This window comes from Erythrolamprus reginae, chromosome 5 (genome assembly GCF_031021105.1).
Source record: "Erythrolamprus reginae isolate rEryReg1 chromosome 5, rEryReg1.hap1, whole genome shotgun sequence".
NCBI classification, from domain to species: Eukaryota; Metazoa; Chordata; class Lepidosauria; order Squamata; family Dipsadidae; genus Erythrolamprus; species Erythrolamprus reginae.
Window position 1 is genome coordinate 71,175,136 of NC_091954.1, and position 25,399 is coordinate 71,200,534.

General features: G+C 40.5%; 1 protein-coding gene across 4 annotated transcripts in view; it reads left to right on the forward strand.

Moving 5' to 3' along the window:
• The window catches only part of NGEF (neuronal guanine nucleotide exchange factor), an 89,916-nt gene that overhangs the window by 58,164 nt on the left and 6,353 nt on the right, over positions 1-25,399 (forward strand). For all 4 annotated transcript variants that reach the window (XM_070753046.1, XM_070753047.1, XM_070753048.1 and 1 more), the window contains 7 exons: positions 8,435-8,595; positions 9,944-10,096; positions 13,817-13,946; positions 16,289-16,363; positions 19,016-19,105; positions 22,356-22,519; positions 24,746-24,901. In XM_070753046.1, the coding sequence (XP_070609147.1) occupies positions 8,435-8,595; positions 9,944-10,096; positions 13,817-13,946; positions 16,289-16,363; positions 19,016-19,105; positions 22,356-22,519; positions 24,746-24,901 (929 nt within the window). The remainder of the gene's footprint in view (positions 1-8,434; positions 8,596-9,943; positions 10,097-13,816; positions 13,947-16,288; positions 16,364-19,015; positions 19,106-22,355; positions 22,520-24,745; positions 24,902-25,399) is intronic.

Genomic DNA, 25,399 nt, shown 5'->3' on the forward strand with positions numbered 1-25,399 from the left:
TGCTTTCTACCTGGTGACTTAAGCCACAGCACAAACTTCTGTCTTTTATTTTAAAAACGAAGCATGCTATTTTTTTTATAATCACAGATTGTAACCAGATCTGAACTAAAATATAATTTAATTTACATATGGTAACCTGTACCTAATGCTTATTTCTGGTTTGTCCTATTGCAGTTTCTGTTTGCAATAGTGTTAAAATATTGCATGCCATTCTGAAATTAAGTTAAACTAATGTAAGTAAAGAAAAGAGTATATCGAGATCAAAACTTCCAATATACAGTATATATATCTCCAGCCTTCGTCAGATAAGATGTGACTAAACAAGAGCATCTGTCATTTGAAGGCAAGGGAAACTGTATCTGTGAAGTTGCAAAGACAATTTTTGAATGTGCCACAAAGTCACCAGGATTGGGATTTGAAGAACCCTATCGAGGATTGGGATTTGAAGAACCCTCTCTTTAAATAGTAACTCTACATAATTTACTAAATATAAACAGGAGAGATTATGGCAATTCTGAAATGAGTCAGGGAAGACTATTTTAATACAGAGCATAGAACTGTGATTACATGCTTAGGGAACAATGAGAAACAACCTTGAGAATTAGCTTTACTGCTGTGGCAGCTAAAATGTAGTGGTGGAAGCTTTTTCAGAGGATATCAGTGGGAAGGAATTAAATTGTCTTCTGGACATTTCCTAGACTTGCTAGACTGGGAATGATGGGAAGGGCCCTGGGCCTTGCTTAGAAACATGACAGGTGGAGATCTGTGTTTGCTTTGCCCAGGATGGTCTCTTAACTATTAACTATTACAGGAAATTGCTGTTGTTTTTACAAGAAAGATAGATACAAACACAGTAGCAGTTCGTAATACCATATGGTAGCGTCTAAGAAAAAGAACCACCTATCTTTATCTTTCCTTCTCTTATCTTTAATTGTGAATTTAAACAGGAACTGCCAGTGATTCAGGACAAGCAGGATGGGACTTTTTCTTTCTTGCCCTCAATCAGATTCTCATGCCTGTCTTTTCCCTATGATCCAAACTGTCTTGGACTCCTTACAAGAGCCTGCACATCTGCAGCAATTTCAATATTTGCTCTTCTTTAATCCTATTTTTCCTTGTTGCTATTTCTGCTCTTGTCTTAATATATATCTCTACAAATATGGAGACATGTATGATAGATGTTGGTTTCCAGTAAAGCTGTAATCAGTGATTTGCAATGCCATATTTTTCACTTTTTGTTATTTTTAATCTGGCACTGGGAGACAGGAAGTGAGAAATGGAGTGAGAGGTTTTTTCCCTTCATTAAAGCTCCACTTTGTCTTATTTAAAGTGCTGTGAACAATTTGATATAACAAGTAAATGTAGGCTTGAAGAACTGCTTTGGGGTGATTGAATAAATCAAGAACCCCACTCTATACGAATGGTCCTCAACTTAGGGCCATTTATCCAGCAATTCTTCAGAGGCACAGGGGTGCTGAAAAAATGGACGGAGGGCCAGCCCTCAAAGTTCCAGGCATCATGGGATTCCTGAAGTCACATGATTGCAATCCGAGTGCTGGTGTGCCTGGCTTGCAACTCTAGTATTGCAGAGATCCAGGGTCATAATCCCTGGATAGTTCAATGGATTTGCAGCTGGCTGAAGCGTAGACATCAGAGAGTTATTGTTAACGGCGAGTATTCTGAGCAGAGTCAGGTTACAAGCGGTGTGCCACAAGGGTCTGTTCTGGGTCCTATTCTTTTTAATATGTTTGTGAGTGACATAGGGGAAGGTTTGGTAGGGAAGGTTTGCCTATTTGCCGATGACTCTAAAGTGTGCAATAGGGTTGATATTCCTGGAGGTGTCTGTAATATGGTAAATGATTTAGCTTTACTAGATAAATGGTCAAAGCAATGGAAACTGCAGTTTAATGTTTCCAAATGTAAAATAATGCACTTGGGGAAAAGGAATCCTCAATCTGAGTATTGTATTGGCAGTTCTGTGTTAGCAAATACTTCAGAAGAAAAGGATTTAGGGGTAGTGATTTCTGACAGTCTCAAAATGGGTGAACAGTGCAGTCAGGCGGTAGGGAAATCAAGTAGGATGCTTGGCTGCATAGCTAGAGGTATAACAAGCAGGAAGAGGGAGATTATGATCCCGCTATATAGAATGCTGGTGAGACCACATTTGGAATACTATGTTCAGTTCTGGAGACCTCACCTACAAAAAGATATTGACAAAATTGAACGGGTCCAAAGACGGGCTACAAGAATGGTGGAAGGTCTTAAGCATAAAACGTATCAGGAAAGACTTAATGAACTCAATCTGTATAGTCTGGAGGACAGAAGGAAAAGAGGGGACATGATCGAAACATTTAAATATATTAAAGGGTTAAATAAGGTCCAGGAGGGAAGTGTTTTTAATAGGAAAGTGAACACAAGAACAAGGGGACACAATCTGAAGTTAGCTGGGGGAAAGATCAAAAGCAACATGAGAAAATATTATTTTACTGAAAGAGTAGTAGATCCTTGGAACAAACTTCCAGCAGACGTGGTAGATAAATCCACAGTAACTGAATTTAAACATGCCTGGGATAAACATATATCCATCCTAAGATAAAATACAGAAAATAGTCTAAGGGCAGACTAGATGGACCAGGAGGTCTTTTTCTGCCGTCAGACTTCTATGTTTCAAGTGATCACCATTTGCATCCTCCCCTGTCCTCTTCCTACAATCAAATTCAGTTGGGAAGCTGGCAGGGAAAGTTGCAAGTCACCTCAATAAGTCGCTTCCATTTTTATTTCCTCCTACAGCACCTCCCTGTTGATACATAATCTCTGCTGGCTCTTTCCTGGCCTCCTGTGATTCTCACATTCGATTTGCGCCAGTCTCTCCTGGCCTCCTGTGGCTTCTGTATAGCCTATCTCAGTCTTCTCAGACCCACTCTTGGCTTCTCCCCACCGCTGGTATCCCTGCATTCCCCCTAAATTCCATGCCTGTAACTTTACACCTCTTCACTTTTAAAAATTTAAACTGTCTTGAGTTATGATGGCAATCGGGACTGCCTGGGATTGCTGTCACTAAGTGATGTGTGTTAAATCACTGCACAGGAGAGTGCGGCAAGCTTGGTTTGTAGTGTGGACCATGCGACAGCTTCTAACGTGTCTGGGTCGATCAGCATGGAGGCTAAGCTATAAATTGTTGGTCCGCAATAATTTAAAAATAGAGCTCGCTTTCTGTCGTTGTCAGCATCCTGCAGGTTACTTGCTTGCAGAAAAATGTGAAATTTGGACATGTAAGACGTCCATGGCTCTGTGTCCGGATTGTAGAAAGGCGGCGGTTGAGCCATGACCGAGCTCATGGTTGTTCAGCGGGAGTTCGACTTCCTCATCGCCACTGTTAAATCACTGCACCGGGGACTGTTTCAATTCAAACACATTTATTTCGGAAGGCATAACATCGAACTGGTCCTCTCAACAATCAACTCCTAACAAGGGCAATGGCTAATCCGTTGCCCTATTTATATCTTTTCTTTAGCGCGGGAACTTTTCTGACAACCGTTTATTTTTGGCTGCAACCTAAACCTAGCCGCGTCTTAACCAATCAGTGATTTTCCCTTTATTTCTTTTAAACGAACATAACAGTATGGTCATGTAATGTTGCCCTTTACAACTGCATTGGTTAGCGATGGCAATCCTGGTCCCTATTTCTGTTATAATTCAAGGACTACCTGTACATCAATTTTGCATTCATATTTTTAAATTATTTGACTCTTTCTTGCCTGGTATTTTCCTTGGGTCCACGGGCATGTAAGCACTGTTTCCAGTAAATTGCGGATCAGCCCTTATTAAATCCATTTAATTGCAAAAGAAGTCACAAGTGAAAAGAAAGCAGTTGGAAAGTATATTCTGTTTTTAATCATTGCTTAGAAAACTGATATATTCCTTTGGAATTATGCCAGGGTTTATCGGTATCACATAAATAGACGCCTGTTAAAATACTATCTGAAAATTGCAAAAAAAAATTGCTTTTTAAGGACTTGCCAAACAGGTTGGAGATAAGACTAGAGTATATGAGGAAGCTAGCACTTAACCTTTTCAGTAAATCTTGATATTGGGCTAACTGCCAGTGACAGTAAGTGTACACTGTAGCAGGTTGAATTATTTTAAATCAACATAAGTAAGGAGAGAAACATTATTGCATGATGATAAAAATGACTATATCGCTGATGGATTAGTTTAATTATCTAGATATCTGTTGAATATCAAGTACAGGAAAAAAACATGAATCACCAGGATTTCCTTGCGCTAAACAGGAGTTATTTAATGATGCAAAAAATAGGAAGACAAGCTAAAAGAGAGATTACTCAGGTTCTTGTACCATTCTGGCAAGGAGGAAATGACCAAGAATGTGACTATAATGGAGATGGTGTGGAAAGCCAGCTAACAATTACATGAATTTACAATTTAATTATTAGCATGTGAAAATATTTTTGCAATTATTCTAAACAATTACATTTAAATTTCTTATCAGTATTCTGCCCTTGGGACCATGCCAGGAGCGTATATTTAATCCTCTTCTGAAAACCCGAATAAGTTTGATTAAATCTTACTTTAAAATATACCTGTCATATTCTGACCTCACATATTGACATTTTATCCTAGTGTTAATTCTTACTTCAAGGGAGTGATGGATTTCTTTTATCTCACTGGAATATTTTTAGAGGCATATAAATTGCTAACATTAGAATTAAAAATTCTACAGTTTGTTTCATAACTATGCAATTATGTAAGAAGCTACTTTATATAACATGTTACCCATAGTTAACCATGATTTTTTTTAAAAAAAATCTAATGTTTTGGGTTTTCATAAGATGCTATGCAATACTCCTAAACCATATGATTAAGTTCACACATTTACCAACATTAAAATGTGGTTAGCTAGTTTGTGGTTCAGTGCAGCTGATGATTGTTAATATTTTTATATGTTAAAGTTCTTCTGAGTGCCTTACAAAATTCCGCATGTGATATATAAAATTCTATAATCACTTAATTCTAGACTAGCCTCTAGACAAGTTGAGCAGCACACATATCTAATAAAGAATAATAAAACAAAATAAAATTTGTGGTGTGCTTGTTACTCTTTGACCTTGTTGGTTTTCTTGCAGATGTTTCATTACCAAGCTAGATAACATCAGCAGTGCACTGAAACTTAAAAATCACACATTTATAGGGTACATTTATAATTTGCAATTTTTGAAATATTGTTAGTTTTGTGCCAATTATGGCATTCCAACATTTTTTCAGTATATGGTTATACATAGTGCATTTCTCAACTACAGAATATAATGATGACAAGTGTCATATAGGCAATTATATTTAGCTGTTTGATGCTGTCATTGAATGTTAACAAGGATTTTGAGTTGTTTTATGTGTGATTGGAAGGGAAAGAGGGAATGCATCCCTGTTGCCATAGCAACTAGGGCATTCTTTCTTGCCTTGCCATTCTGTACTGGTAGCTTCATTGCTGGGAGCAAGACTTTTGTTTTGATTCAGTTCTAGATATTGATAGTTTGCAATAGAATGCAAGTATGTCTTCATGTTTGGACATGCAACCCATGAAGAGCATTGCATTCTAAATAGATAATTTTTCCTTTCAACATGGAATTATATGCAACCTTTATCTCAATCCAGAAAGTTTATTTTTGTGTACTGAGACAGTGTAATGCCACAATTATATCTAAAAAGGGTTATATGAAAATATTATGTGTGTATGTGCATGTGAGGCTGCTGAGCGAGCTTATTCATTGCCATGAGGTGAGATGATGATGCCCATGTAAATTAAGCAATAGTGTGAACATCTTATCCAGGTATCTGAAGGATCTGAATGGGCAGAAATTGATTAAGCTGAATTCTGATCCTGTAAGCAATCAAGCTTGAAGACCAGGTGGCTGTCATGCTTAGGAAGGTTTTTGCACAGCTTCAGGTCATGTATATATTGTGACTACTGCATGATGGGACTATCCTTGAGTATTCAGAAACTTCTGCCTGTGCACAATGCAGCATACAGTTATTTGTGCTCCTAAGAGAGCTTATATAAACCTCTGCTCTGTTCTGTGATTTGCATTGGTTGCCAGTTTGCTTTTTGGTCCAATTCAAGGAGCTGTTTTCATTTTTAAAGAGCTTCATGGCATAAGGGGCTTGCATAAGTGCACTAATAATAATAATAATAATAATAATAATAATAATAATTTATTAAATTTGTATGCCGCCCCTCTCTGAAGACTCGGGCGGCTCACAACAATAATCAAAAACAATATAACATTGCAACAAATCTATATTAAAAAAGAACAATATATAAAACCCCGACAATTTAAAACCCATGCAACAATTATGTGCCTAATGTCCCTGTCCTATTGTCTTATTATCCTTTCTATTACTACGTTCTACTTATAGTACTATAATACTATACTTGTTTGACAAATTAGATAGAAAGAAAGAAAGAAAGAAAGAAAGAAAGAAAGAACTGGGTGGGGACCACCTCTCCCCAATTATATTAACACATCCCATTTTATGGGTCCCAAGAAATAGGCCTTCTTTGTACAGTAGTGGGTTCTTGCTACTGGTCAGGTGCATACTCGTGCCCACTTGGGCGGGTGGACAGAGCCTCCCGGTGCTGACACTACCAATTCACAGAACTGGGCCAAACCGGGAGCAACCTACTGCTTCTGCGGTACCTGCCTTAGAGAACTTCCCTCCTTTTCCAACATTAAATTAGTTCTATCTCTTTTGATGTTCTGGAAGTCCCTCATGAAATGTGCAGCTACATGAATTGGATGGATGGACGGATGGATGGATGTAACTATGTCCAGCTATATTAGGCAAATATGATTCACATCAACTAACTCAATGCGGTAATTAAATAAAGGGCAATGTTTTAATGGTATTCAGAAAGGGAGAACTAGCTCATGTTTCAGTTTAGTACCGGTTATTTAGGATGGTTGTGCTGGAGTAAATCAAGACACCTTCCATTCTTGCTATCCATTTCAGAATTTTCCTTAAATGTAATTGAAGTGTTAAAGAAATGTGACATACGGTTAATATATATGTCACCGTTCAGACTATAAGATGCACTGGAGTATAAGACGCACCTTAGTTTTGGCGGAGGTTAGTTTCCTTAAACAGATTGGAACAGGTATATTATCCTTGCAAAGCTCCATTTGAGAGGTTGTTTTTTCAGCCTTGCAAAGCTCCATTTCAGAGGCTGTTTCTTTCAGCATCCCAAAGCTCTTTTTGAGAGACTGGGCAGTGCTACATTCAATGCACCAAGATTTTCAGCCTCTTTTAGGAGAGAAAAAGGTGCGCCTTATACTGTATACAGTAAATAATTTTCTGAAAGGGGTAGCTTGGAGAAACTTCCCCAATTATGAGCAATCTTATTTAATTTGTCTCTCAGATGCTTTGCTGATTCATTTTGTCTATTCTGTTATGAAACAGTATTCCCATACTGGAACTATCTGTTTTATGTGAATCCATGATAATTAAAAGCTGGCAATAATGCTAAAATGGAATGTTTATCTTTAGTCTATTTCATACAGCTTCTTTTCATAAGTTATGTTTTTTTCACTGTTACAACACTGCTATCATTCCCCTTTCTCTTTCAATTAAAACCCATGTAATTCTTATCCATTCACACAGTGACATTTTTTTTAAATTTAAAGTGTAATGAAAAACACTAAACAACAGACGTTTTGTATCCTAAGATTATATCTGATTTTGAAAATATTTTCAAGTTGTAAGAAAAAGTACATTGCTCTTTTAGAGCTAGAGAATTTGATTCAACTGCTTAAAAGTTCCTAATATGATGTTCTGTTTCATCTGTATAGATGAACATCTAAAGAAGTCTATGAGACTGGCTACAAGTGTAGATAGCAATAGCACTTAGACTTATATACAGCTTCACAATGCTTTACAGCTCCTTCTAAGCGGTTTACAGAGTCAGCACATTGCCCTCAAAAATATGGGTCCTCATTTTACCAACCTTGGAAGGCTGAGTCAACTTTGAGCCTGGTGAGGTTTGAATTGCCAAATTGCAGGCAGTCAGCAGAAGCAGACTGCAGTACTGCACTCTAACTGCTGTGTCACCACAGCTCATGTCAATCACTGGGCCCGAATAACAGTCTTTAGAATCTACATATTTATTCCAGTATGCATAAACCATGCTAGCAAGCTCTCATTTCTTCTGCCATTATTTATATGGGTTTTTTTATATATACAGTATATTTTTTCCATTGCTTTATATTCTACTGAAAGCAGCTGACATGGTAGTGAATGAAATATACTGTATACAGAGATTTGTTAAATTTTCCCTATCCCTCTGATAAAACTAAGTTAACTAACAATAATGGAGGGTTTTGGAACCATGACTTTATAATATAGTTTTGGAATTCTCCTACAGGCTATGTTTGAACTGGTCACTTCAGAAGCCTCATACTACAAAAGTTTGAATTTATTGATATGTCATTTCATGGAAAATGATCGACTGAAAAAGATTTTGCATCCTTCAGAGGCTCACATCCTCTTCTCCAATGTTCTGGATGTCATGGCAGTCAGTGAACGGTAAATCCTTAAATGGTTCTTATCATGGGTAGAATTGTTCTCATCTTCTGAAAGAGACAGAAATTATTAATAAAGTTAGTCAAATGTATAGTAGTGTTCAAAATTGCTTCTCTGACATAGTAAGATTGCTAAGTCTTATATCTTTTGCATCAGAAGCAAACACATTTTAAAAAACTACATCAGGTGAGTCCACTTTCTTGCTGCTGTAGAAAAGTTTGGATTTAGTATGTTGTGGAAATTATGGATGTTACTATGATGGTTGGAACCTCACTGCTTACTTCCACAGTCCTGTATCTTTTTGAACTACTCCTGTAGGCACTGTCAGAGGAGGCAATGTGTTTAAGAATAGCCCTGTTTATCCCATATATTATCTCTAGAATTAAAGACAGTGTGTCTTTTCAGTTGAACATTGTGGAAAAACAATGTTGGATTTGATAGATATCTCATTTGTCAAGGGTTAGATTCATACGACATAAATAATTCCAGAGTAACAATGTTTCAAATTAATTCGAACTAGAAAAAGCTATAGATTTTCTGGCTTTCTCAACCTTGGATTTACCAGATTTACTGCAGTTGTTATGTGAATATCAGTCATTATGTTATTCCTCATTATACAGCTACACCTCTTCCTTGGAATCAGAGGTCTAGCCCTGGATATGTGATTATGTATGCATGCTATTCCCTCTACTCATGAAATGAGGGCAGAAATCTTTAAAAAACAAAAATAAGAATCACTAAATTATTGTCACATTATTTTTTCACAATTTGTCTAGAACTTAGTTTGTCTCAGTATATTTTGCTCACATTTTGTAATAAATTAATTAAACTAAATTAATCAGATAAAGTAAAAATGATTAAATAGTCATGTTTTAGTTTGCACTGAATACTGCTTTTTTTTAAAATACAGTAATGAACTTTCAGATATAATATTCATATGACTCAAATGTGGTATAAAAGAAATAGAGATCTCCTTCAGCAATGCAAATAAAAATGAAAATATTTTAGAGATTATATTTTACAACTTTCTTTGCCTCTTGCTGGAAATAATTGAAGCAAAATACAAAAAAAAATATCTCCCTCTCTCTTTTTATATTCTCTGTATTGATCTTACAAATTTTAGTGTTTTCTTTTCTGTATTAGAAAGACTTCTATTTTGAGCAGGGCAATTGTAGCCCCTGTATATGTTCGATGTTTGTTTGTTTTGTTTGTCTTTTTATTAAAAATTAATAAAAAATATTTTAAAAAAGGGACTGAAGCGAAATATAAACTGAAGATTCCGTCATTTTCCCTCTTTGTTGACTATATGGAGTTTTTTTATATTTATTTGAATGATTATTATTTTGTTTAGATTTCTCTTAGATCTTGAGAAACGAGTAGAAGAGAACATTGTAATCTCTGATGTCTGCGACATCGTCCATCAGCATGCTGTTAGCCACTTCTCAGTATATGTCACTTATGTGTCAAACCAGACCTACCAAGAAAGAGCTTACAAGCAAATTCTGTGAGTGCAATTTCTCAAGCATGGCTTTGCTAATGAAACAATTTAATTCCAGCACAGCAACTGGATAAACTTCAGGATCTAAATAGTTAGCTCACAAGGGGAATTTATTTTGCTCAGGCTTTAGGTACTCATGTCTTTGTTAAGTTAAACAACACAGCCAAAAGACAAGCAGAAGTAGATGCAAGCATTTTGTATTGACTCATCAATATCTACATTACAATGACATGGCTTCAAATATAAGATCTAGCAAGAGCATTACTTAAGCCTATAACATATGCAGAAAAGCAACCAATGGCAAACCATATGTCCATGGGAGGCGTAGATTGACATAAAACCGTTTCTGCACACATAACAGGGACTTCAAATGGCAACCATCTCAACAAAACGCAGGAGTTCTGATGGCAAAGTAACACTTTATACGCAGAGTTTTGATCCACTGATGATCCGTAGATAATAAGTGTCTCACAATGGTTGAAGAAAGCATTTTATGGCCATGATTTGCTACTGTTGTTGGATTACTCAAGGCTGTTTGGACCCATTTCAGAAGATGCTCCTTTATTCTGAAAGCCAAACACCTTTGAGTTCTGCGGATGTAATTGTCTCTGCAATTACAAACGAATAATTAAGTGCTAAACACGAGGTTCATTTCATACCAGAATAAAAGACAAAAGATACATACCTTATCAGAAAGAGAGATATTTATTTATTTATTTTATTTATTAATCAGATTTGTATGCCGCCCCTCTCCGCAGACTCGGGGCGGCTCACAGCAATAATAATACAATGTAAACAAATCCAATATTTAAGTTTAAGTTACTTTAAAACCCCAATTTAAAAACCAATCATACATACTAACATACCATGCATAAATTTTATAAGCCTAGGGGGAGGGAAAGTCTCAATTCCCCCATGCCTGATGACAGAGGTGGGTTTTAAAGAGCTTATGAAGGGCAAGGAGGGTGGGGGCAACTCTGATATATGGGGGGAGTTGGTTCCAAAGGGTCGGGGCCGCCACAGAGAAGGCTCTGCCCCTGGGTCCTGCCAAACGACATTGTTTAGTTGACGGGACCCAGAGAAGGCCAACTCTGTGAGACCTTACGGGTCGCTGGGATTCGTGCGGCAGAAGGTGGTCCTGGAGATATTCTGGTCCGGTGCCATGAAGGGCTTTATAGGTCATAACCAACACTTTGAATTGTGACCGGAAACTGATCGGCAACCAATGCTGACTGCGGAGTGTTGGTGTGACATGGGCGTATTTAGGGAAGCCCATGATAGCTCTCGCAGCTACATTTGGTTGTTCTGTACCTCAGTTTGCATGGCACCATTTTTATAAGAGAGAATTAAGCAGGTGGAGAGAGGGGAATACACCTTAGTTGCCTCCCTTTAATCTTGGCAGGATAGTTTTTCTTCATACCTGCAGTATTGATGCAAGGACAGAATCTCTTTTGAGCAGTGAACTGATGAAATTATGAGATCCTTTTCGTTGTAAGCCTTTTTTGTGACTGATAATACATCTGATTTTACTACATTACCAATTAATGAAGATTGGTTCAGAACAGATATCTCTAATCTTTTAGGGGGGGGGAAATCTTTATTATATTAAGAAGTGAACTAAGAATTGTGACCACGCACATACAAATAATGATAAAAATACAGCTTGTAGGTTCCCCAATAATTACAGCAACTTGCTCCCCCTGAACCAAAATGTATCCTGATAAGGTCAGGAACATTTTTACCAAAGTCATTTAAGGAACGTTATGCAGAATCACATTAACAGTTAAAAATTGAATTATTCCTTTTGATTCATGCTGACGTCCTCTGTACCAAATTTATTCTGTAAAGATGGTTTTGTATTTCAGAAATTAAGTCAAATTAAGGTCCAGAGGAGGGTTAATAAATTATGGCCACTCCAAAATTATGCCTGCTTCCATGGCCAACTTGCTCTCTTTCCTCAACAACATATTTGCAGCTCATAGTCTACAGCGACCCAGCAGGATGGGATGGGGAGAAGATAGGCGAGGGATCCTTACGGGTTGGTCATTAGGGAAGATGAATTTGTTGGTTTGTTTTGTTCAGATATGTTGTAGCAGCTGCAACTTCAGGCAGGGGTTGTTAAATCATTTCATTCAGCACCATCGTAATTTTGAACGGTCACTGAATGAATGGTCTGAAGTAGAGGACTATCTATACAAGCAAACGTCTGTTTACTGCCATTCTGACTAAAACTTATTCCTGTGATTCAAGGTTAAATTGTTTCTTAGCAAGTACAGTGATACCTCGTCTTAAGAACCCTTCCTCATACAAACTTCTCGAGATACGAACCCGGGGTTCAAGATTTTTTTGCCTCTTCTTCTGAACTATTTTCACCTTACGAACCCACCACCGCCACTGGGATGCCCCGCCTCCGGACTTCTGTTGCCAGGCAAAGGCTCCCCTCGTTGGGAAACCCCACCTCCGTACCTTCCGTTGCCAGCGAAGTACCCGTTTTTGCACTGCTGGGATTCCCCTGAGGCTCCCCTCCATGGGAAACCCCACCTCCGGACTTCCGTGTTTTTGCGATGCTGCAGGGGAATCCCAGCATCGCAAAAATACTGAAGTCCGAAGGTGGGGTTTCGAGGACTTCAGTGTTTTTGTAATGCTGCGATTTCACTGAAGCTCCCCTCGCTGGGAAACCCCACCTCCGAGCCAGTGTTTAGGGTTTGCGTCAAATGTCTTCCAATGATGATTGCGCAGCCTGTTTGAACTTATAAACCTTTAAAATCAATCAAAAATCCCTGATAGGCTGGGATGCAGTTTTCAGAGATGTCCAAATTGTTAACAAATTGTAATTTTCAATTTGAACTAGGAAAGAAATTAGTAAATGCACAATTGAGGAATAAAGGCTTATCTGTACCTACTTTTACTTACATTTAAACATAAATTAAGTTTTTCTCCTAGTCCACCTGCTATTTTTTTAGATTCTGGCTTGTGACATAGGAAGTGCAGCCCCCACTGGAAAGAACTGTTTTGTGCTTTGGCTGTAAACCAGTAATTTAGATTTCATCTTTTTATTCCAGAGGCTTCCCTCTATTGTTCATTATGAACACAAAGTTCCCTTCCAATGCTGCCTTTTCTTGGCTGTGAGGAATCCAATAACATGACCTTCCTTGCAACATAAACAAAAATTGGAGCTGCTTTTCTGTACCACTGAATGACAGTAGCCATGTCACTGACAGAATATGCCTGAGCTTCCCATCTAGTGCATTCTTCATTTCAATATTTCCAGCAAGGTTTCCCTCAGTCAAAGCACCTTATAGAAAGTCGTCTTCTTTGACTATATGCACTTCACCGTACCACAATAATCTGACTGTGTAAAATGTATAATTAAGTCTCTGACTCAACTGCTTGGACACACTCTCCATTCACATACACCCCCACACACAGCATAGGCATCTAAGTCTGTGTATGTTTCACAAGGGAAGCCATTACTTTTGCTTGCACATAAAAAGTCTATTTTTCCATTCCCCAATACTATAAATAGACTCAACCATAAACCAGCATTCAGAGCTCTAATATTGTTTGCACCACAATTTTCAAAACAAGACCCAAGCCAAAGGCCAAGAGTATTGAGAAAGGTAGTGTCATGGATTAAAAGAATAACACAGAGCAGATCAGTTACTCCTACAGGTTTAAAACAAAAGGAAATAACAAATACTTCTCTCAATCTGTCTGTTTTGGCAGCCAAGACAAGCCAGGTTTCCGGGAGGTGATCTTACAGTTGGAACTGGATCCAAAATGCAAAGGCCTGCCTTTCTCCTCTTTCTTGATCTTGCCTTTTCAAAGAATCACAAGGCTGAAACTGCTGGTACAGGTACAATAAATTTATGTTCTTCTTTTTATTGTTATGTGGGTGCCACCAGTGAAGGAGATGACGTAACATTCAAATGGGAAATGGAAAATCAATAAGAAACATTTACGGGTATTTGATCCCAGCAAATCCCAGCGACCGATTAGGTCCCACAGAGTGGGCCTTCTCCGGGTCCCGTCAACTAAACAATGTCGGTTGGCAGGCCCCAGGGGAAGAGCCTTCTCTGTGGCGGCCCCGACTCTTTGGAACCAGCTCCCCCCAGAGATTAGAACTGCCCCTACCCTCCTTGCCTTTTGTAAACTCCTTAAAACCCACCTTTGTCGTCAGGCATGGGGGAACTGAGATATCTCCCCCGGGCCTATTCAATTCAATTTATGTATGGTATGCTTGTATGTATGTTTGCTTAATAATGGTTTTTTTTTTAATATTTTAAATTGTAAATTACAGTGATACCTTGTCTTACAAACTTAATTGGTTCCGGGATGAGGTTCTTAAGGTGAAAAGTTTGTAAGACGAAACAATGTTTCCCATAGGAATCAATGGAAAAGCGATTAATGCGTGCAAGCCCAAAATTCACCCCTTTTGCCAGCCGAAGCGCCCGTTTTTGCACTCTGGGATTCCCCTGAGGCTCCCCTCCATGGGAAACCCCACCTCCAGACTTCTGTGTTTTTGCGATGCTGCAGGGGAATCCCAGCATTTCAAAAACGAGCGCTTCGCTGTCAACAGAAGTCTGGAGGTGGAGTTTCCCAGCAAAGGGAGCATCAGTGAAATTGCAGCATCGCAAAAACACCAAAGTCCTTGAAACCCCACCTCTGGACCTCTGTGTTTTTGCGATGCTGCGATTTCACTGAGGCTCCCCTCGCTGGGAAACCCCACCTCCAGACTTCCGGTGCCAGCGAAGCGCCCGTTTTTGCGATGCTGGGATTCCCCTGCTGGGATTCCTCTGCAGCATCACAAAAACATGGAAGTCTGGAGGTGGGATTTCCCATGGAGAGGAGCCTCAGGGAAATCCCAGCAGCACAAAAACGGGTGCTTCACTGGCAACGGAAGTCCAGAGGCAGGGCATCCCAGCGGCAGTGGTGGGTTTGTAGGGTGAAAATAGTTTGTAAGAAGAGGCAAAAAAATCTTAAATCCTGGGTTTGTATCTCGAAAAGTTTGTATGATGAGGCGTTTGTAAGATGAGGTATCACTGTATTAGATTTGTCATGAACTGTTTTATTGTGTTGTGAGCCGCCCCGAGTCTAATAAACAAACAAACAAACAAATAAATAAATAAATAAATTTGGCTGTGAACAGAAGATTAGCACCAAAGTCTTACACCTGTATTCAAGTAGTATTGTTCAACAATAATATCAACTTAACAATACATACAGTATGTACAGACAAACAGACAGATAGACAATATTTGATCTGGAATTAGAACACATAAAATCCCTATTAAAAATATTGTACTGTATGTATGTATATATAATATAATAATATAATAATATAATAATATTATATATATATATACACACACACACACACACACACAGTGATCCCCCGATTATCGCGAGGGTTCTGTTCCAAGACCCCTCGCGATAATCGATAACTCGCGATGTAGCGGCATGGGAGTAAAAACACCATCTGCGCATGCGCGCCCCTTTTTCCATGGCCGCACATGCGCAGATGGTGGAGTTTGCGTGTGGGCGGCGGGGAAGACCCTTCGGCCGCCCAACAGTTGATCTGCTCCGCAGCGCGGCAGCAGCGAGGAGCCGAAGATGGGGTTTCCCCGTTGCCCAGGCAACGGGGAAACCCCATCTTCGGCTCCTCGCTGCTGCCGCGCTGCGGAGCAGATCAGCTGTTGGGCGGCCGAAGGAACCTTCCCTGGGTCTTCCCGCCGCCCAGGCAAAGGGGAAACCCCAAGATCGCTTGCCGCTTGCCCGTCACCCGCTCGCCCGGCTGCTCGCTTGCCGCTTGCCCGTTCGCCCGGCTGCTCGCTTGCCGCTTGCCCGTTCGCCCACCCGGCTGCTCGCTTGCCGCTCGAGAGCAAGAGGGGGAGAGATAGAGAAAGAGAGAGAAGGAAAGAAAGAGATGAGAGAGGGAGGAAGAGAGTGTGAGAGAGGAAGAAGCAAGATAGAGAAAGAGAGAAAGAAAGAGAGAAAGAAAGATGAGAAAGGAAGGGAGTGACGTCATCGGGTGGATAAATCGCGATATAGCGATTCGCAATGATCGGGATCGCGAAACTCGGGGGATCACTGTATACACACACACACACACACACACACACACACACACACAGTACCTTATAAAATATAAGGTTTCTATAAAGCAAGTTAATAACATTTCCCCTGGTCTTTGTGCAGAATATCCTGAAGAAAGTGGAAGAAAAATCTGAACGTGAAGTCACTGCTCTTGAGGCTCACAAGGAACTGGAAGTAGTAAGCTTGTTTAGGGTTTTCATTTTCTCTTTTAGGCAAATGCATTTTTTAATGGACTGAATCAGGAAAATGTCTGATAAAATATTCACTTCCTTTAGAAAACCAATCAAGCAGGTGTCTAAGCGAGAGTTGATTAGTATTGAATTGAAACACCTGTGAGGATCATTAGAGGAAATGCTTTTTCTGAGGAAAAACTAATTCAAACTTTCAGATCCAAAGCTTTTGTCAAACACTTGAAGGTGATAAAAATCCATGGAGAGCAGTTAATTTAATTAGCTGCCACTATTCAAAGACTGTTAATAGGTCAGATTTGCATCTAGAAGTGCAGAGTTACTTTTATGATTCCAAAATTGTTGAGTCACGGCATATATTTTTTAAAGTGTTTTATTTCATTCAAACTCCATTTTAGGAGTCCCCTGAGCATGTGTCCTTTCTGACTAAATGCATATTTCTGGGCTAGGCCAAATTACACATTTACTATTAAACTGAACCAATATATGATAAGAAATGAAATATGAAGGTACCTGCCCTCCCTTGTCTATGCAGGATGACAACTCTGCCTCTGGTTTAGTAGTCCATCCAGGTATACATATGGCCTACACATATAGAATAGAATAGAATTTTTATTGGCCAAGTGTGATTGGACACACAAGGAATTTGTCTTGCTGCATATGCTCTCAGCGTACATAAAATAAAATATACTTTTGTCAAGAATCATGTGGTACAACACTTAATGATTGTCATAGGGGTCAAATAAGCAATGAGGAAGCAATATTAATAAAAATCTTAGGATATAAGCAACAAGTTACAGTCATACAGTCAACATGGGAAGAAATGGGTGATAGGAATGATGAGAAAAACTAGTAGAATAGAAGTGCAGATTTAGTAGAAAGTCTGACAGTGTTGAGGGAATTATTTGTTTAATATGGGCAATTGGTTTGGGAAAGTGCTGGCCTAGACACTAGAAGACCCTGAATTCCGGTCCTGCCTTAGATATGAAAGCCAGCTGGGTTGTTTTGAGCCAGTCACATACTTTCATCCCAATCCAATCTAACAAGGTGATGGTTGTGGGGAAAATAGGAATAGGATGGAGTATAGTACTTTTGCTGCCTTGAGTTACTTATAATGTAATAAAGGCGGGATAAAAATCTAACAATAAATACAAATAAATAAAGAGCTAAACACATATTTCTATTTAAAACTTGCTATAAGCTTCTGTGTGGTTTTTACCATACACAAAAACCAATTATGACCTTACCTGGAGTGGGCGTACCTTATGACAGTGACTCATGTGCTTATCACCATTTGATTGAAATGCTACAATTTACTCTACATGAGCTGCTCTCAGAAAGCATCCGGAAAGTGTACTTGGTTCAAAACACAGCAACCCATGCATTAGCTAAGATGCTAGGCCCACATTCCCCTTGTTCTGCTGGCATTACTTTGATTGTCAGTCAATTTCATGGTACAATTAAATGGCTTTGACTTTTAGAGCTCTAAATTGTATCACTGCATATCCAGAATTTTCTTTAACTAGAATTAACCTAGTTAAAACCCCCATTACAAGTCAGAAACCAGAAGAGGATAAATCTTGTTAGCATTATGAAAGCAAATTAAAATGGAGCTCTTTTGGAAAGCTTTTGATTAGTAGAATACTATCATGTCTTATATAGTATGCACTCTCTATTTCAAATTTGATAGAATTATTTTATATGTTACCGGTTTATACGCACATGCTACTGACGACTGTATGATTGGGTCACTATAAAAACTATATTTATTTAACAAATTTATCTAGCCACCCAAATTATATATTCCGACCTTGGCATGGTTTGATAATGAGAACTAAATTGCAATTTGACAGAATCCCAGTATGGTGAACACATAACATAACAAATGTCATGTAGCAAGTAAAAATATATTTGAAACCATTCAAAAATGTTTTTTTGATTAACCCTCAATATCACTGGGACCAGGATCTTAATAGCATAAAGTATTAAGTCTTACAGTCAAATATTTTAGAGCAATTGAATTGAATTAGTTTGCCCATCCTGTTTGAATGGAACATTACATTTTAGAGGCATTATAGATTTTTATATGTCTTTGCCCATTCTTTAAGGACATATAGTCAGAGAATATGTTTAAATAAGTACTATTTACACAGTGAAAAAGAGTGACCAATCTGTAGCCAATCTAGGTTAGAAGATTTCTTAAATAAAAATGAACAAAAGAAAAAAATAAAGTTTCCCTTGAGTTGAGCTTAACTTTTGGTGACTCATGAACATATCCTTGTTATTTGTTTAACAATAATATGGAAGAGATTTACCACTGCTTTCTCCTATTGAATGAAATGACAATGGGAAGAATTTGAGTGACAGGAAATCCTTACGAGATTTTAGGGAGTTTTGATATCACTCCACTCCTGCATGTTGAATAGGCTGGCAAATGTTCCTACAATTATAGTAAAGTCAAGTAAACAAAGACTTACCTAAATATAAATTAATGTAAGTACCGTATTGCTCTACTTAGATTACCCTGTGTTGTTTCTTTATTGCTGTTATAAAAGGTTAGAAAGCCCCCTTCATTTTAACTGGTAAGCTCCAAGGCAGAATCTTTGGACAATAAACACTATTTCTTCTCTTTCTCTTTTAGATAGTGAAGGCATGTAATGAAGGTGTTAGAAAGATGAGCCGCACAGAGCAAATGATCAGCATCCAGAAGAAATTGGAATTTAAGATCAAGGTATAAATATAAGCTGGTAAATCATGATGAGCAAACAATTAGGTTTTAAAGATCCTACAGAATTCTAAGGAAGCAGGTTGTTATCTGGAAAGTAGCATTTGGGGCTGTCTTTGCTTGATGAAGATAAAATAATCTGATGAATTTTGAGAAAAAAATCTGAATGTAAGTGTTCTAGTTTGCACTAAGTAGAACATTATTTAGATCTTCTTTTGGCTTATATTACAAAAGGACTAGCTAGAGTGAAATGGGTAACATTTATAATGAATAATGAATTGAGGATTCAAATCTTGTCTTATTATTATTATTATTATTATTATTATTATTATTATTATTATTATTTATTGGATTTGTATGCCGCCCCTCTCCGTGGACTCATGCTGCTTTGAGTTCCTAAAGGAATTAGGGAATACAAATTCAAACAACAGATTCAGGATATATTTTGAGGAATTAAAAATCTGTTGGGAAATTCTAGGGAAATGGACTCATCATAAATCCTCCAGAGGTCCCTGTTACTTGTTCAGATCTTTACATCCCTGCTTAGTTGGCTACATCCCATATAATGTATATCTGTGATGGCAAACCTATGGCACATGTGCCACAGGTAGCAAGGGAGCCATATCGAAGGGCACACGAGATTTTGCCATGTTTCAACTCCAGCACAGATAAGTGCGCTGCCCAACTGATTTTTGGCCTTTGGAAAGGCTGTTTCACCCTCTGGACACTTCCCTGAAGCCCCGGAGGCAAAAAAAATGACCCAATGGACAAACCGGAAGTTTGCAAAAACATACTCCTGGTTTGCTGTTGTGCTGTTTTTTTGTACTCTGTAGGGTTTAGGGAAGCTTCCTGAAGCCCCAAAGTGCAAAAAAGCACAATGGCAAAACAAAATCGCATTTTTCCAAACTTCTGGTTTGCCCGTTTGGGCTTTTTCTTTCATTTCCCAGGCTTCAGGAAGGCCTTGTCAGCGAACCAAATAGCATCTGAGAAATAAACCACTTCCACGCCTGTGCTTCTTGCAGGGTACGATTTATTAACAGCCATGTCTGGATTCGACTTGAATCATTCCAACTCTGAGTCCCTTAGATCAGTGTTTCCCAACCTTGGCAACTTGAAGATATTTGGACTTCAACTTCCAGAATTCCCCAGCCAGCGAATTCTGGCTGGGGAATTCTGGGAGTTGAAGTCCAAATATCTTCAAGTTGCCACGGTTTTGGAAACACTGCCTTAGATTACATCCGGGTCAAAACCCCATATCACATCCCCACACCCACAAATACAGCTATGAGGACCAATCCTATGCAGGATTATTGATTCCTTCCTGTGTTTGTTACTATGGCATTAGCAGAAAGGAATGTGTGGTGGCATATACCGTGTTTCCCCGAAAGTAAGACAGTGTCTTACTTTCTTTTTACCCCCAAAAGCCCCATTACGTCTTACTTTCGGGGTATGCCTTACATTGGAGGCGAGGGGCGCGCGGGGAGCTGCCGGAAAGGAGGCGGGCGAAGGAGGGCGCAGCTCCGGCCGCTCACCTCGGAGCCGGTCGGCCGCGCGCCCCTCGCCTTTGCCTCGCCGCGGCGCCACCGCCTCTTCCCCTGCCAAGGCTCGGCTGCAAGCGGCCAGCGAGGCCAACCGGCTCCGAGGCGAGCGGCCGGAGCTGCGCCCTCCTTCACCCGCCTCCTTTCCGTCAGCTCCCCGCGCGCCCCTCGCCTTTGCCTCACCGCGGCGCCACCGCCTCTTCCCCTGCCGAGAATCGGCTGCAAGCGGCCAGCGAGGCCGACCGGCTCCGAGGCGAGCGGCCGGAGCTGCGCCCTCCTTCGCCCGCCTCCTTTCCGCGTGCAACCGAGCCTCGGCAGGGGAAGAGGTGGTGACGCCGCGGCGAGGTGAAGGCGAGGGGCGCGCGGCCGACCGGCTCCGAGGCAAGCGGCCGGAGCTGCGCCCTCCTTCGCCCACCGGAAAGGAGACGGGCGAAGGAGGGCGCAGCTCCGGCCGCTCGCCTCGAAGCCGGTCGGCCGCGCGCCCTTCGCCTCGCCGCGGCGCCACCGCCTCTTCCCCTGCCGAGGCTCGGCTGCAAGCGGCCAGCGAGGCCGACCGGCTCCAAGGCGAGCGGCTGGAGCTGCGCCCTCCTTCGCCTGCCTCCTTTCCGGCGGGCGAAGGAGGGTGCAGTTCTGGTCGCTCGCCTCGGAGCCGGTCGGCCTCGCCGGCCGCTTGCAGCCGAGCCTCGGCAGGGGAAGAGGCGGTGGCGCCGCGGCGAGGCGAAGGTGAGGGGCACGCGGGGAGCTGCCGGAAAGGAGGCAGGCGACGGAGGGCACAGCTCCGGCCGCTCGCCTCGGAGCCGGTCGGCCTCGCTGGCCGCTTGCAGCCGAGCCTCGGCAGGGGAAGAGGCGGTGGCGCCGTGGCGAGGCAAAGGCGAGGGGCGTGCGGGGAGCTTGGAAGCGACGTCATCGGGCTCCCCCCCGGCAATACCCCCGTGTTTCCCCGAAAGTAAGACATATGTCTTACTTTCGGGGTACGGCTTATATTAGCCGACCCCCCTGAAACCCCCGATACGTCTTACAATCGGGGGTGTCTTACTATCGGGGAAACACGGTATCACTCTCTCTCTCACTCCACCCCATTCCTCTATCACTACTAACTGTAAGGCCAACTTTTGGCTTCACATAATGACTTTGGGCCTGACAGGCCTGTGCGCATGTGTCTGGGACAGCGCAAGGGGAGTGAACATGTTTGGGGGGGAGGGAATGGATGTGGGCTTGTATGTGTATGCTAGCACACCTCCAAACACACCCCTTTTGGCACACAAACCAAAAAAGGTTCGCCATCACTGCCCTATATCATTATTTCACATTTATTATAAAAATCTTTAACAAAGGGTAATAAGAATAGCAGTAATGTTAAAAACTGACACTGCATCTTCAGAGAGTGTACCTCTTGTTAATACAGGTCCCATCCATTCTAGGGTAGAGATGAGTAATAGTCCTTTAGCATCATTTTGTAGCCATAAAGACCACAGTCATGCTATTAAAATTTGGGAGCTAACCGATTTTTAATACAAAACCTCCAGATAGATCACACTTTCTGATTATGTTGTTATCCCTCTGTTATACCCTATTGTTATTGTGCCTGAGTTATACCTATGAATTTCTTCAAGGGCCATAATGCCCAACAGTCTTGGCCCTTGTTTTAAGGGGGCAGCTTTCCTTTCTTAGCAGTAAATTCTGCTTGATTATGATCTCTGTTTTCTTTCCATCATTAGTCTGTGCCCATCATCTCTCATTCTCGCTGGCTGCTAAAGCAGGGAGAACTCCAGCAGATGAATGGCCCTAAAACCTCCCGTACACTACGCACCAAGAAACTCTTTAGAGAAATCTACTTGTTCCTTTTCAACGACTTACTAGTACTGTGCAGACAAATCAATGGGTAAGTCTAAATTAGACAAATTTAACAATTCTGGGAGAAATTATTCTTCATTGGCAATTAATGTTTATTAATATATTAATTAATAACAATAACAATATATTAATATATTGTTTATTTACAACAATAATACACTGCTCAAAAAATAAGGGGAACACTCAAAGAACACATCCTAGATCTGAATGAATGAAATATTCTCATTGAATACTTCTTTACAAAGTTGCATGTGCACAACAGCATGTGAAATTGATTGTCAATCAGTGTTGATTCTTAAGTGGACAGTTGGATTTCACAGAATTTGATTTACTTGGAGTTATATTGTATTGTTTAGGTGTTCCCTTTATTTTTTTGAGCAGTGTATTTTAGAGCCTGTCTATCATACAAAGGATCTCATGCTACTACAGTCCTAGCTTTAGGCATAAAGTATTAGACAAATCTTTTTAGCACTTGTTATTGTTTTAATTAAATTTGGTCTCTAGAATGAGATCCCTCCTTGGAGATTGGGGCTGCTCTTAGTTTCCTGGTTCTCTGCAAATTGTTGAAAACCTGATTCTTCTTCCAGGCCTTTGGTTCTTTTGGTGTCTTTTTTGTTATGGGTTAGTTTGAGACGCTGGGTGTGAGCCAGGGGTTGAAAATGGAGTATAGGTAGTCCTTTACTTAAGACTGATCACTTAGCAACCATTTGAAGTTACGACAGACTGCTTATGAGCCGGTTTCAAAGTTAAAACCTCTTTAGTGCCTCCACAATCATTCCACCTTATGACCAAGGGTAAAAGTGTTGCAACACCCCCTGCCTATCTGTGTCACCATCCCACCCACCAGACCCCTGGAGGCCTAGCTGGATCATGATCAGCCACTGCTTAATCAGAACTAAAGAAGCTTCTTGGATGAAAAGCGAAACGTCTTCAAAGAAAAACCAAAAAGTCCCATTGCCTTTTGAAAAAGCACCTTTGGGACAACCATGACTTGGGTGACTGAGAATTTCCATAGATATTGCTGAATCTGTTATCCCATTCTAATGGAAAACCAAGAAATTAAAGGCATTTTAAGTGCTTTACGTTTTTGGAAGCTATATCATAAATAGGAGATTGGACTAGTTTCCCCAAACCAAATCAAATCTATGTTATGACATGATCAGCATATATTTCTCATATTCCCAATACAGTGATACCTTGTCTTACAAACTTAATTGGTTCTGGGACGAGGTTCTTAAGGTGAAAAGTTTGTAAGACGAAACAATGTTTCCCATAGGAATCAATGGAAAAGCGATTAATGCGTGCAAGCCCAAAATTCATCCCTTTTTGCCAGCCGAAGCGCCCGTTTTTGTGCTGCTGGGATTCCCCTGAGGCTCCCCTCCATGGGAAACCCTACCTCTGGACTTCTGTGTTTTTGCAATACTGCAGGGGAATCCCAGCAGGGGAATCACAACATTGCAAAAACGAGCGCTTCGCTGGCAACGGAAGTCCGGAGGTGGGGTTTCCCAGTGAAGGGAGCATCAGTGAAATCGCAGCATTTCAAAAACACCGAAGTCCTCGAAACCCCACCTCCAGACCTCTGTGTTTTTGCGATGCTGCTATTTCACTGAGGCTCCCCTCGCTGGGAAACTCCACCTCCGGACTTCCGTTGCCAGTGAAGCGCACATTTTTGCAGTGCTGGGATTCCCCTGCAGCATCACAAAAACACGGAAGTCCGGAGGTGGGGTTTCCCATGGAGGGGAGCCTCAGGGGAATCCCAGCAGTGCAAAAACGGGTGCATCGCTGGCAACGGAAGTCCGGAGGCGGGGCATCCCAATGGCGGCGGTGGGTTTGTAAGGTGAAAATAGTTTGTAAGAAGAGGCAAAAATATCTTAAACCCTGGGTTTGTATCTCGAAAAGTTTGTATGACGAGGCGTTTGTAAGACGAGGTATCACTGTAATTACCTACATTCAGGAAACCTTCCCCCACCCCAATTCCCAGAACAATACAAGGTGAATTGGGCTACTTTCCAAGCTATGGATTCAGTCATAAACCAGGTCATCTGATTCTGGCTTTTTATTGAAGTAACCCTCAAGGAGAACCTTGCAACAGAGGAGGGATCTTATTATGTCCCGGTCTCTTTAATTTATAACTGAGATTAAATCATTTATTCTTCTAACCTCTAACAAGTATAGTCTGTTTGTTTCTTTGTCCGTTTAAAAAGAAAATGTAACCCAGCCTATAATAACAACAACTGTTTATTATTTGTCCCAGTGACAAGTACCAAGTGTTTGATTCTGCTTCTCGGGGCCTTCTTCGAGTGGAAGAGTTGGAGGACCAAGGACAGAGCTTGGCCAATGTATTTATTCTGAGGCTGCTAGAAAATGCAGATGACCGTGAAGTCAGCTATATGTTGAAGGCATTATCCCAGTGAGTACAAGAAGTGACACACATGCAAATGTGTGCATTCTGTGAGTGAACCCGTTCAGTTGATTCCATCTTAATGGATTATGAACGTTTAGCTTTTCCAAGCTAATTAGTGAGCAAACTGCTTATATGCAGCTCAGCCATATTCCTTTTTTTTCATTCGTATGCACGCAGGCACAGAAATCAGTTCAGAAATTGCTCTGTGTATAAATCTTAGCAGAAACTACCTTGTAATTTATTTTTATCATTTAAATTAGCTCCCCTTAATGTAATTGCCTGTTTTACAATCCCCATGATTAGGCATAGAAAAATTTAGTCTCTAATTCTTGGGCAGAACAAGAATGGTTTAGTTTCCTTCTCCCCCAAAATAATGAATTAAGGATAGGGCCATGATTTCCCCCCCCCAATACTGAAATTAGACAACCAAATGAAATTGCACCCCCCCTCCCCACTTTCTGCAAGCTTTTTATTCTCATTCTAGAATACATGGTTACAGAACAT